Source organism: Artibeus jamaicensis, unplaced genomic scaffold, assembly GCF_021234435.1.
Source record: "Artibeus jamaicensis isolate MK-2021 breed Jamaican fruit bat unplaced genomic scaffold, CSHL_Jam_final scaffold_3307, whole genome shotgun sequence".
Classification (NCBI taxonomy): Eukaryota; Metazoa; Chordata; class Mammalia; order Chiroptera; family Phyllostomidae; genus Artibeus; species Artibeus jamaicensis.
In genome coordinates this window covers 2706081-2720780 of record NW_026522040.1, presented here as the reverse complement: position 1 = coordinate 2720780, position 14700 = coordinate 2706081, and the positions used below count along the sequence as shown (strand labels likewise).

The 14700-nt window shown below is 44.8% G+C and overlaps 1 protein-coding gene across 1 annotated transcript in view; it reads left to right on the top strand.

The window, feature by feature from the left end:
- LRGUK (leucine rich repeats and guanylate kinase domain containing) overlaps positions 1–14700 on the top strand; it is a 99775-nt gene that overhangs the window by 68922 nt on the left and 16153 nt on the right. The window contains exon 17 of the mRNA XM_053657098.1: positions 9205–9326. Coding sequence (XP_053513073.1) covers positions 9205–9326 — 122 coding nt within the window. The remainder of the gene's footprint in view (positions 1–9204; positions 9327–14700) is intronic.

Below are 14700 nucleotides of genomic sequence, written 5' to 3'. Positions count from 1 at the left end.
GGAGAAAAGCAGAGGGTCAGGAAAGGGGACAACGGCCTCAGAAGGCAGGGCCTGCTGCAGACCGCCCAGGGCAGGATGGCGCAGCCGCCTCCCAGCAGCCTGTTGGGGAGACCCGTCAGGCCAGCGAGAGCTCTGTTCACGGACACAGTGCTTCCAAGCAGCAAACCAAAGAGAAACGCACCCGAAAACATGGGGGAGCCCCGCAGGGGGAGAGCCCCACTGCGCCCCAGGGTCGGCTGTCTGCGGAGGAGCAGGGTGGGCGGCAGGGACGGCTGCGGGCGAGGGGCAGTCAGAGCACCACGGTCTAGTGGCCCCTGAAGAAGTGCCGCCCAGGATGGAAAGCTGTGTCCTGGACGTTGCACGTTGGGACACAGACTCCCCCTGCACTTGGAGCCAGCCTAGAAACGGGCCACCAGCACTGTCCAGCCAGTGGGTTCCTGGAACCCACTGCAGTCTGTCTCTGCACCACGGGGCCTCTTTGGCAGCTTGTCATCACAGCCTGAGAGAGCAGCCCCCATAAGGAGGTACCCCAGCCAGGAGTGCCCCCACCCCCACCAACTGATAGCATCAGTCACAGGGATCTGGGTCGGCCAGGAGCCTGGTGTCAGACGCATGGGGACCCCAACAGCAGTGCCAGCTCTGTCTGGGGTGGCGCCGTGTGGCTGTTCACTCTGCTCATTAGAAAAAACTGCTTCTGGATTAGCAAATTCTCACGCCTCTTACATCACTGAGGGGTCCAGAGGCAAGAATGCTGAGAAAGGGAGCGTTTACATTTCTGGTTTTTAGTTCACTGCCACCCCCTCCTTCAACCCCAGAGATTCCAAATCCACAGATTTGTGGGAACCTTCTGAAGGGAAGAGGAAAAATTCTTGTCACGCATGACACCGTGATCCAAGGTTTTAGATGCTGTCGGCACATACAGCTTTAAACTTACCTCTGTTTGAAATGAATTTCAAAATGAGTAGCTTCCTCTCTCTCTGAACAGGAGCCCTATGTAAATTAGCTTCTGCCTTCATTATGTTGAACCATCTGGTAGAATCGGTTAAAAGAATTACTGGGGGAGAAGTTCAGGCAAATTTGCTTTCGTGTATTCCTACCATCAGGATTCTCTTGCTGGCCCGTGACAGGCGTCCAGCCCCAGCCAGCTTCTGCGAATGGCTCCTGGCTCCGAAGGGGGTGGAGCACCTCACTCAGCCAGACGGCGGGGAGGGCAGAGGGCAGGGAGATTGGGGAGCAGTTGCCGGAGGGAAGCTGCACCCTTGTCCTCTGCATTATTTTTGTCGTCTACTGGATCCTTATCTCCCGGACCCTTGTCATCTCCTGGGCTCTCATCAATTGTCATCACGCCCTTTTTTACTCCACACGAGCTTTCTTCCCTTTGGTGCAAATGACTGTGTAGCCGTTTCTGCACACTGACACCTCAAGTTTCACATTGTATGTAACAACTGGCGGCTCCCACTCCTAGAAAGCGATCAACTCAAGTGTTCGTTCCTAAAGCAGTCTACCCCGGCTGGGGACAGGGTCCTGTTTAGACATATCCGCTCTGCCCACGTGTGAGGTGTACGGAATCTGCCTTCCCAGAAGACAGAACAACTGGGAGTGAGGCAGCCAATGCAAGTTTCAACTCTTAGAAAGCTACAGTTGAAGGCTTATTATACTAAGTATACGATAGCATGCGAAGTTGTGTTGGGCAGTCTGTATTTGACAAATGTAATTGACGACTATGTAAATGCCTGTGTAAATGTGTCTTACCTTACACCAAAGGTACGTGTCCACAATATTGAATGTGTGTCATTGTTATTTCAAGGACAATAGAGGAAATTGATATTTCAAAATCCATGATGTGGCGGTCCTCTTGTAAAACTAAAAGCCTGTGTTATAACTACTCTCTGATTTATCTGGTTTGTCCAACGTGAAAGTAAGAAGGTGAACCTTAAGCGTATCGCTTATTTTGATTACGTTAGTTCATTCAGCAAGCACTGATTGAGGACCTCCTATGTGCCAGACGCCATGAGAGTCGCTACGTACAGTGAGGTGATGAGGGCGCTTCAAGGAGCTCACTCTTCAACGGAGGAGACAGCAGGGTTCACGCCAACACCATGGGATTTGGGCAGCCGGAGGCCCTGCAGCTAAGTTTAGCATCAAATGGGCAAGAAAGTGATGTATTAACTTTTCCAGACTGTCATAAGGATATCCGGGAAGAACACAGGATTCCGCATGGGATGTGGAAACTGAACCGGGAAATGGTTCCCAGAGGAAGGTGTCCTTCAACTGAGTCTTCGAGGTGGCAGTTTGTCAGCTGACTGATGGGACAGAGGGGACGGTTTCTGGAGAGCAAACAGCACAGGCCCAAGCATGAAGTCAGGCATAGCCTATTCTAATGGCCCAAAGCTCCAGGTATATGTACATTCAGTGGGCCTTCTGAGCTATGCCCCTGACCTGGGGGACGTGATCTCCCGATGATGGGGAGGTGTGGAGGGGTCAAATTTTTATCTTAGAGGTTTCCGTTTAAAGATGGCGTAGAGGACACATTTGAGAAAGGCAGTATAGGAGACAGGAAAAATGGCTGAGAAGCTTTGTGCAACAGTAGTCCTGACAAGACAGGAAGGGTCTGGAATAAGGCATTGTGGCAGGGATGGAAGATTCGAGAATTACGTGAGTGTATGCATGGGGAGGGCAGATTGTGAAAGAGGGGGGAAAAATGAGAACCACCTCTTTGGTTATGTGCAGTGTACGGGGTACTTGGGAGGTAGCAGTACCTCACTTAGGAAAAGGACTTTACGTTCCTCTTTGGACAATTGTTTCTGAGGCCTCTGAAGGCATTTGGTTGCATTCTCATTAGGGTACTGATGGGAAGTGAGAAGCCAAATTTCTCGTTCCTTGACTTGAAGGTCCCTTGCCTCCTTCACAGGGTAGTGTATGCGTGTTTGTGTTTTTATCTGGCGGCGCAAGGGTCTCAGGTGCAGGGCAACTGGGCGTCCTTTTGTTTGTGGTCCAAGGCAAGAAGCAGGAAAGATCACCAACTGCAGTCTGGGAGCGGTTTCTATTGCTATCATTGATTTTCTTGGTGTAAGGGAAACTGCTTCTTTTTAATGGCAGAATAAATATTTTTAAATGGTTAGTTCTCCACCTACATTGACAACGCTTGTGTCACTTCCATTTGCTGTTTCTCAGCAAAGTTACCTTTATGGGGAAAAAATTATGGACTTCAGCCATTCTATTAGTTAATATGATCATCAGCTTTTTCAGGGAACTCTGGCCCCTACTATTCACATCAGCAGAGATCACCGTTTCAATGGACTTGAAAGGGCCTTTTTCGAGTGTTCAAAGGGCTCAATCAGTTATTTTCAAGTTTCAAAAGATAATTGGGCAAAGGGCATGACTGGTTAATTTACAAAGGGAGAAATGAGAGCCAGTAAATATATCAAAATGTACTTAACCTCACTGTAAGTGAAATCCACATGGACACGTGGGGTCCCAAACTAGCAAAGATGGCAAACGAATCAGTCCTCGGTGAGTCTGAGGGAAAGTGCGGTTTCCATGTGGTCGGTGAAGGAAGCCGGCGTGGCTTCTCTGGGGACAGTTTTACAGTGTCTGTCAGAACCTTAGTAACCGTTCGTATCTTTAACCCAGTAATTCTAACCCAAGAATTGTCATAAGGAAGTAGTTTGTGTACAAGGATATTCAGATTAATGTCTTTATAATAAAACCTGGAAAAAGTCAAGCCATCTAATGGGATTTAAAAGTAACTCATGGGAAAACCTTACAGTACCATCCCATGCTAGGACGCTGTGTTGCCGTTAGAATCACACTGTGGCAGAATATGGAGACGGGGAAAATACTTGATCCCCCAAACTTCAGTTGAGATGATTGTACTATGTATGTAGTGTCTAGGGCGGAGCTGGTCAGTTCAATTGGAAAGACGTAATTCTAGAAGTCACGTCCCTTTATTGACCAAGCATTCAGAAAAAAGGATAAGAAGAGGCTCTTTCTTTGTGTCAACGATAGATAAATAAACTAGAAGACCAAATCTTTGATCTTAAAGGTGATGTTGAGAGTATACTCATGATTAGGAAAGCTAAAGACTATTTTCTTTTAGATTTATGATTTCAAATATCACTAAATATCAAAATGATCTTTGGAAATTTCAGTTTCAGTACGACCTGGCCGTGTGAACTTGGGCAAGTTATGAACTTCTCATGTATAACATGGCGATAATAATATCAGGCATCTCGAGGTGATTGTGAAGATTAAATGAGTTGCTATATTGAAAAACACCCAGAACAATGTTTGACACATAGTTAGTGCTGATGTGTTTGTTAGTATTAACGTGTAAGCAGCAAAAGCTAATTTTTTTAAGAACTTTACGTTTTATTTTTCAATTACAATTTACATTTAATATTATTCTGGACTCGTTTCAGGTGTACAGCATAGTGGTTAGATAATTATATACTTTACAAAGTGTTCCCCCCAATATTTCCAGTACCCGCCTGGCACTATGTATAATTATTACAATATTATTGACTATAATTCCCTGTGCTGTACTTTACATCCCTGTGACTATTTTATAACTACCAATCTGTACTTCCTCTTAATCCCTTCATCTTTTCCAACTGGTCCCTAAACCCCCTCCCCTCCGGCAACCATCAGTTTTTTCTTTGTGTCTATGCGTCTATTTCTGTTTTGTTTACTTATTCTGTTCTTTCAATTCCACACACAAGTGAGATCACATGGTATTTGTTTCTCTGACGTATTTCACTGAGCATAATACCCTCTAGGTCCATCCATGCTGTTGCAGATGGTAAGATTTCATTCTTTTTCATGGCTGAGTAATATTCCATTGTATGTATGCACCACGGCATTTTTATTCACTCATCTATTGCTTGACACTGGGTTGCTTTCATATGTGAAAAAAATTTCTTAAGTAGCATCATTAATTAAAATAGCAACAGCACTGGTCAGAGCAGGTGTAAGAGTTTGGCAAATGGGATGCTCTTCTCTGGAAATCCTTTTAAAAACATTGACGGCCTTCATTGAATTAAGGGGCGTACGCAGAATTAGAATAATATTGGCAAGAAATTGTGGTTCAGCAAAACATTCCTTGGATCAATAGATTTGTTCATGGGCATTCACAGGCAGCATTGAAATTTGGGGTGCACACTGGAAAGACTCATCAAACAGCACCTGCCACAGAGGACATCATACCCGTTACCTATTATTTGTACTATTATTGTCTGACTACTGATAAAATCCAAGGCCTTCATACTTTATGTGTCAGACTGCTTAAGTGGTGGGTGCCGGCAGGGCACTTGACTAGGGACTAACCCAGTAGATACTGAGCGTTTGTTTTCTGTCTGTGGTGGGTCGAGACCCAGACTGGCTTCTACGAGCTACCAGATCTCAAGGCCGCCAGTTTCCAAAGGCAAAAAGAGAAAAGCAAAGTGAAAAGAGGCACACACCGTCTCTGCTGGAGGAATCAGTCCACAAAACATCTTTGAAAGCTGTTGTCGAAGGGTGAGCCCTTGGTGGGCGCAGACCACACTCACCCCAGAGGCAGGCACGGGTGGGTGGGGATCACATCCGAACTCTGGTTATTGAACACACTGCTGGGGGAGAGGAAACCTTTTGTGGGTATTCAAGCTCCCTTAGGGGCTCCTGCCAGCCATTGCCACCCTTCCTTCTGTCTTCTCTCTCCCAAATTGTGTACACATCCAGATCTTAGGTCTCAAGTTTCTGCTCTTGAAATGTACCTGTCCTGTATAGTATCGCCTTCAAAGTGTCCATGAACTGCTTCATGATAAACTCATCCATGTTAAAGAACTGAAATTCGGGCTGCTTTCGTCATATGTTTTAATCAGCACATTCTGAATACAGTGCCCAGACATCGGGCCCTTAATTGAACTCTGCTGCAGACGTTCCAGGTACATGGTTTCTACTGCATTTGAAATAAGTTCAATGGCAAGAAACACTTCGAACCTCATTCTCTCTGAGTGAGAATGCACATTTGCACGCCTTTCTTTGTCCTGATGTGGAATCTTTTCTCTGTTTAAATAGCCGATTCTTCATTTGATGAATACTCCAGGATACAGTACTTTACTGTTAGAATAGTGTAATAATCATATTCATTTTGCCATGTAACATGAACATTACTTCTGTATTTCCTTGGACGGATATGGTAGCTTTCTACTGTAAAAGCTTATTTTGCTATGGAAAATTGTTATGGATATTATATAAAAATGGTTAGGTTTCAGGTTGCTATCATTACTATCTTATAAGCACAGACAGACAACACTTTTAAGATTTATTTCTGTCCTGAAAAACTAGGTTCTTTTGGCGCCTTTAGTTTTGTGATAACACTTCCTAGTGAGCAGAGCCTTTCCCTTTATTTTCCACTACAAATTGTGTCATTGTCCTATGAAAAATAAATATATTTCATTGTATAGCAGATCTTTGTGCTTTGTTTTTGGCCATGTTCATGATTGTATTTCAATATTAAGAGTCTTCTGCAGGGATTTTATAGGTATTTACAGTTTATATATATTGTATGTATATATATTTAATCATGGTAGGTATAAATTACTTTTGTTAAAAATCACATACAGCATTTTTGTTACCTATCACTATTACCTAAAGAAACATTTTTTAAGCTCCATTTGAGTGGGGCGGGGACTGAACAGTATTGAAATCATCCAACTCTCTGAGTACTTTCATCTGAAAATTAAAGGCTGTTGTCAGGTCACAACGTTCCACGTGTCTTCAGACAATCTCTACTGTTGATTGGTTTTGCACGGTTTTATTTAAATGTTTAAAACTTGTATTAAAAAGTGTTCTGTCTCATGTGTTTGAACAGGAGAGTGACTCGGTTACTTTGCCGCACATATAATCTCAATACAGAAAAATTGCTTATTAAAATAGTGATTGTTGGTTTTCAAGACCCAGCTGACCCCCCACAACACATGGGTGAGGGGTGCCAGCCTCCCATAGGGTCCAAAATCCATGCATAACCTCAGAGTCTCCCAAAGCTTAGCTACTAGTAGCCTGCTACATACTGGAAGCCTTACTGATAACAATGAACATATCTTGTATGTGATATGTAGCATACACTATAAACCTAGATTAAAAAAAGTGTGGTTATGAAAATCCTTAGGAAAGTTCAGTTACCATGTTTATGGAAGCAAACACACATATAAGTGGACCCGTGCACTTCCAGCCGTGTTTTGCAAGGGTCAGCTGCGTCCACAATCTGACTGCCAGGGTCTGACTTCCTTGGTAGGTATTGCCGGGGCTGTGGGCCAATGATAGGAGATCATGGACCTCTTTCATTGTCTCCTTTCTTTGATGCAGGAAGAGGCCCTGTTTAGTCTGTGTGATGATACAACATTAAATATGCATACAAATGTTTATTCTTAGCTACACGACTTCTACTGCACTTATTACTTAGGTTGGGCTCTCTGCTTATTCTTTTAAGATGGTTTATACCAATATTATTTTAATTCACTTGACTGCAAAAGGATATAATTTTAACTAAAAGGTCTGAGCTATTTAAAATTAATTTGAGATGTAGTGCTGGTTGTTCCAGATATTTCATTTATATTTTCCTGCATATGGTAATGATACTGATCCATAAAACAGCTTTAAAATCTGTCATGCATCATTAAATTCATTTATGCTTCATTGGAGGTATTTAAATAAATTTACCTAGTCTATAGACTGAAGAACTTGGTTTTTTGTGTGTGCCATAAAATAATTTTTATATATTTTTAATGTTGCCTCGAGGCTGACTTTAATTTAGGTACTTTGAATAAGATCGCATTAAACTTTGTAGTGGGGCATCCTACCGTACCGTGGGAATCGTGGTTTTTTATTAACTGAGAAGTAGAATCTCTTGCTCATGGAGGTACTAAGACACTAGAAACTACATTAAGAACTGTATGAGACTGTTTAGTATAGGAGTTCAAGTCACGGAAGTGGTGGCTTCACCACGCAGTGTAATAGTAATAATCTTCACCCAGAATGCTTTGTTGCCGAGAGACCATTAAGTCATTAAATTGTTGGAATTATAACTGCATTGTATCAGATTGACCCTGGCTTATTTGCAAATGCCTGTCCACAGCCATTTGTACCCTGGCATAGTACAAATGGCTGATGTCTCAGAAAGCCAAACCAAGAAATGCTTACATAAATGTTGTATTTTGTATTTACATATGTATATATATATATATATATATACACACACACACACACACACACACACACATATATGTATATACATTTCTTTTATATATATGTATATATGTACTTCTTACATATATGTATATATACTTATATATATATAAACGGGTATATATATACACCTTATATATAGGCAATATATATTACATATATATTTTTTATATATAATAAAGGAATAGTTTATGCTGTATTTTGAATAAGGTTTATATACATAAACTTTATATTTATATGTTATAAAATATATAATGTATATATAAATTTATAATATATAAAATATATAAGGTTTATGTATATAAACCTTATTCATTAATACACACATTAATATATAATACATGCATTATATGCATTGTATATACAATATAATTGTATATACAATATATACATTATTGTATGTGTAATACACATATGTATATGCAATATATACGTCAATATATAATACATATTTTATAGTGTGTAAATATATATAATATGTAATATATTATAAAATATATATACATGTCTTTATTATATATATCCTTTCCAAAGAAATGATTTCAATGAATGTAACTTCTATTTCTTTAAATTTTATCCTAACTTTTTTCAAATTAACCTGTTTTTTTTCACAATGCTTTATTCTTACAGTCCCATCAAAAGGACCAGGGATTTGGTTTGGATTTTGGTTTTGGTAGGGCCCAGGATCGAGCCTCTCCATCTTGTTCCCTTCCTCACCTGGGCGTCCCTGGAGTCTTTAATGTGGTTGTGTTACGCATGCTCCTGGGCCCCTCTATAGAGCTGCGCTCTCTGCCCCAGAAGCCTTCACCCCAGGCATCTGAATGCCTCTCTTCTTCGTGACTTTAGATCACTATCCAGACTCTAAACCTGCAGCTTGTAGTGTCTGGACAAATCCAGGTGCAAACATTTTTCTCACTGGAGAGAGTTCCTTTACCCTATGTTATGCCTTTTATTTTAAAGTTTGTGTTTTTCCCCTACCAGATACTAAGCCAACTCAGCCGAACTTTCAGAGGTCAGCTAAGAAGTATAGTTCCCTGGATTCTACAGACAGAAATTACTTGATGAAATTATGGACCAAACTGTCATCCAGAAAAACACCAGTGGTAAGGAGGGACAGATGGGCAAAGCCACAGGGAGGGCAGCACAAGGGCAGACAACAGTGGGGTTGCCGTTTGCAGGTAATACTTCCCACCAAAACCGTCTCTGACTGGCAACCTGTGAAGACGAGTCTTTTCGCCTCTTTCTACACCTCTAGGAAGAGGCGTGGGCTCTAAAAACAGAATATTAAGTTTACATTTCAAGACTACCTTTCCCCCAGCCTCCGGGTCGGTACCCTAACACTCGACTCTTCTGTTTAGCAAGAATAGAAAAAAATGCAACCGTAGAATTAATGCCGTAACACATGTACTTCCCGGGAAAACTTGCTTTGTTGTTGGGATATAACTCTTAGTGATCCCGTGCTGAGTCTCAGAGTGAGCCCGCTCAGAGTCCCTGTTTTCATAACATGGCACTATTGAATGAAACCAGTCACGTAGCCTAGTCCCAAGTCCGTTCTCTGAGAGCCCAGAGAAATCAGCGTGGGCAGAAGGACTGAGTGCGGTTGGCACCGCATTCAGATTAGGAGGTGTGCATTTGTCGTTTTAGCAGTTTGCATTTGATGATCTAGGAATACGAAGAGATCTCAGTTATCACAGCAGCAACAGAACTTTTGCTTGGGTCGTCAGTGCTTTGGACATGTTTCCTGCAGCCTCGCCCGTTCTAAGGAAATAATCACATCATCTTCTAGAGTCAGAGCCATGGGAGGTGGTCAAAAGAATCAGACAGGCTACCTCAGATGAAAAGCCTCGGGCTTTGTTATAGCCGGGGGTATACATGCCACTCCGATTGAGTCTTAAGAGTGAGATGTTTGAGGTGGAAGAAATGGATACCCATTCAGATTAGCTTCAGTGGAAGTAGTTCCATTATAAAAATACAGGGAGCGGGTTCCTAGTGCATCGTGAGCAGGGAAGACATGCAGACCTCACAGCGATGAACTAGGGTTAGAAATTAGGTGCTCTCTGCTCCCTTCACCTCTGCTTTCTCGTATGTCCCAGGAACTCTCTCCTGGCTGGCCTTCTCCACGTAATTCATGCTCATTCTCATGCACGGCAGCCTGAGCTCTCCTGACCTCTTGGCTCTGTGCCCGCTGCCTCTTTGGCTCAGACTGTGGAAGGCAAGAGAATCTCACTGGTGCAGCTGGGCGTTTCCGGCCTTCCCACGCAGCCCGCATTAGACTGCTTTTCCAGTTCCCTGTGGCAAGGCCAAAGGCAGGGCCACTTGGTATCAATTATGGCTCCTTAGAGGGAGCTGCGGTAGACTCTAAACTCCTATAAAAAATATGAATGCGTTCCCTGCTACTTGAGTGCTTATGTGTCCAAAATAAACCTGGAATTGTTCCCACCTACCTAGGATCTGTGGGAAATCAGGCAGCAGTCATTAGGAGGGGGGATCCATGCCCTTTCTTTGGATTAAGTTCAAGAACCCGGAGGCCCTCACCATCCTGGAACGTTGGGAGACAGCCCTGGGCCTCTAGGCCTCGCTCCACGGGTGCCCGGGGCTCCTCCTCCAGGACCCTGAGTTCCGTTCTGAGCCAGCCCCTCTGGTGGTCTCCACATGCCGTCCCGCCAGGCCTGTGCCCAGTACTGGCCTCTGAGACCCTGCCGTCCTCAGGGGTCCTCGGCAAGGGGGAAGCCATCAGCTTCTGTCCTGTGGTCCTGGGCAACCCAGCTCCTTCCAGGGCAGTCTACTGCGCCCTCTCTACTTGCTATCCTGTCCTTGGATGGCATGGCTTTATGCTTCTGGAGCTTAATAACTTGTTCCTTAATCTCCCCTCAGACATGGTGCATCCACAGCCTGCAGTCTGGAGCATGGGTCTTGGGCACCTTTATTTATTCCTGAATGAGAAGTCTGTGCCCTCACAGCCAGGGCCAGCTCACGGCCCCTTGAGGCTGCGCTCCAACACACTGATGCGCAGCACATGCCCTTGATGTGCCCCCTCTGCCAGTCGGGGGGGATTCACGATTTCTTAAAACCTGACCAGTCTGCATATGGCCTGTGAGAAAGCTCTCAGGCCAAGTTGAAGGTAGTTTCCCTGGGTGAGGGCACTCGGGTACCTAGGAGTGGGAACAGGAACAGAGATATTTTTATAGCAACATTACATATTGTTAGCAATAATTCACCTCCAGCACTTCAATAGAAAGTTAATGAACAGTATGGAGGAACGAGAGAGGAAGGGCTGTGATAAAAAGGCGACATGAGAGCAGTAGAGGCCACCTGGGCGGTGGCAGACGGGGGAGGGGCGCAGACATTACTAACCACCTGTTGTCAGAGAGGCTGATGGAGTTCCACACGCCCAGGGTCCCCTCCACCCAAACCCACCCCCAAACTCACCTTGTCCCCGAGGCCTTTCCGTCTACTCCCTTCATCCTAACACTCCACGCTTCCCCTGCGCTTTCCTGTGCCGCCTCGGGGGTGTCAAGGTGCAGTTGCCAAAATAGGGAGACTGCTCCTGTCTGCGTCCCAGGGAAGCGATTCTCTCCCACAGGGGTCACGCGTGTGCCCGTGCCATGACTGTTGGGTACGTGTGTATTTATGTGTGTCGCCGTGTCTGCCTGCATTTCGAGTCTAGCTTGCCTCTGTCTGCATTTTAACTGTTGGTTTCTTGAGAGGAAATGCAGCGACTTCCAGTTCATGTGACCGTCTTGCCACCTACTGGGTGATCTTATAAAAGTCACTTATCGGCTGCGAGATGTCATTTTCCTTTCTGTAAAGGGGAGCTGAGAATATCTGCCCTACAGGGTCATTGTATCAAACGCTTACAGAGCTTCTTTCTAAACTGTTGACCATAAAACGAGCGTTCATTGTTGTTATGGTGGCCGTGGCCAGCAGGCAGGGCGGAAGGGGTTCGGGCCCTCAGCTTTGCACATCTTTATCTCATACCATGTTCCCTGCCAGTTATATAAGGCAGTAATTGGTGTCAATTGAGGAAATAAGTGCACCTGCCAAGGTTATTCGATACAGTGCCAATATGCAAAAATGAATTAGATTTTAATTAACAGCAAGACTGCTTCCCTTTCCTCCCCCTCCCTCCCCTGCCCCTTTCCCTTCCTCTTTTATTCCTCTCATTCATCTGTCTCTACCCATCCTGAGTTTGTTCAGTCCCTGCCATGCATGCCAGAACTGGATTTGCTTTTCCATATAGAGCAGGTGTTGGCTTGACCAGGCCCCGTTCTAGACACCAGGACACGACGGACATGGTCCCGTCCTTCTGGAACATCTAGTGTTGCAGGCCAGCGTGTGTGTGTAGCTCTTCTCCCTCAGCCTTCTTTCCGTGAGCAGAAAACGGGCTGATGGAGCGTGGGGAGCCTCAGCATCACGGACTCCTGATATTCCCACAGCTGTTCTTGTAGCCAAGGTCACTGGGGGTTCGCTCTAGGACCCAACGAACTTGTCTTTCTTAGGAAGAAATGTCCAAGGATATCATTCCTTATCTTTAAGTCTGGAAAAAAACTCTGCTACCATCCCTTTTCTTGCTAGTTACTCCAGTAGGTTATCAATAGCCAATGCTTTCTGTAGGACCATAATTTAATATGGATTTGAATAACTTAATAAAATACTCACCGTCCTCAGTGCCTCATTCCCTGCTTATACAGTCACTCCTCTGCTGGTTCATCTCTCCTTTCGTCACAGCTTAAATCGTATTTACTTTTCTGAATGACTCCCAACGCACATTAATTTGAACATCTCTCAAAGATTCCAGGAGAACTAGAAATATAGTTTTAATCAGCCTTATTTCTTACACATAATTTTCTTGTTAGGTCTGAGTTTTTTAAAGACGCACAGCTCTTCTGTACCTGCTGCAACACGTACGTAGCAAAAGTACCCAGTGAAAAGTTGTTGTTGATGCGACTCCCTTACACGGTCGGCACGGGTCTACGTCCTCATGTTTTGCTCGTCAGATGTCACTGTGGTCCCTGTGCTTCCCGTCCCCTGCCTGCGAGCAGCCCAGCCCCTTCTGCACCTGTACATGAAGGCTGTGACAGTGTCGTGAAGATTTCTTGCCCTGGAATTACTTTGACTAGGTCTTCACCTTCTGCAAGTAGCTTTCTGAATTTCAATTATATCTGTTTCTTCCACAAGTTCCTCAGGCCTCCTTAGGGGACACTCTTGCTCCTGGAGCCGGCCAAGTTACTGGAAGCCAGTTCTTTAGAACAAATAGCCCAACCACCGGTTCATTCAAAGCCAACTTCGCAAGCGTGTGTGCGCGGCAGACAAGGTGAGACAGTTTTCAGAAAGGACCCAAATGTGCGAGGGCTGGTGAGCAGTGGCTCTGGTGATGCAGCCGTGGACACCGGCGTTAATGAAGCACAGTTCCCTTCGGGTGCTGGGACCGTCCACTCCGGGAGCTTGTCCTGGATTGCACAGCTCACAGTTTCTCTTTTGACTCCAGAAGAAAACGACTTTCTTCTGCTCAGGTGCGTTTTTCAGTGCACAGAGTTCAGCACCAGGTGCATTAGCTGGAATAATATGGAAGGAGATGCTTCTCCCACCTGCACAAGTGGCACAGTTCGCATCGGGAATTGGTGGCCTGTTAATGTGAAAGTATCATTTACGCTCCTGGTGGATGCACATCAGATGGAAGGATGTCCGCCCACTGCCCTTTTTTATCCTTGAAATGTGGTCTTCGGCCCGTGGGAGCCTTCAGGTCACACCCGCACCCTTTCGCCCTGACCCCTGCTGTCTTCGGTAGTCACCTTGCTCTCTAGTACAAGACATTCTCTGCTCTTTTGTCCCTTGCCTGACCCAGACCTGGAATCAGCCTTTTCTCCAAGAAGTTCTGCTTTCTGTAAGCAGGCGATGGCCGTACCCCCATGCTCACTGCTAGCAGGGAGGCCATCGTTTCCAGGTCTCCTCTGCACACGGATAACACATTTCAGGAGTTAACGTAGCCCATTCAGACTTCAAGACTTCAGGATTCTTACCTGACTCCCTCTCTCATACGCATTTTTCCCTTCCACACTGAGAATCCTGACCCTGAAAGACATAGGGAATGATGAAAGAATAGCTCATTAAATTTTTATTTGTTTTATCCACATTACACACAGAAGAGTCTCAGCATAACAATGCTAATGTTACCAGCACTCGTTATGAAAACTGAAAACAGTTATAAAAAGTGGGGGGCAAATGTTCTTCCTCCTCCCTCCTCCCGCCCCCCCGGTAGTGTTGGCTGTGTCAGAACCACCCTGTGAGAGCACGTGGTCGTCACGCACCCTCTCTCTCTGAACGTCCGTTTGTCTCGGTTCTCAGATCTGCGGGAACTTAACGCTCGTCCTCAGAACTTCAGTAAATGTCTCTTGAGCTGTTTTGTTTCCTGAGCTTATTCTCTAGTGAAGACAGAAAGGGCTATGGGAGGAAAACTTCCTGAATACTTCCCTGTTC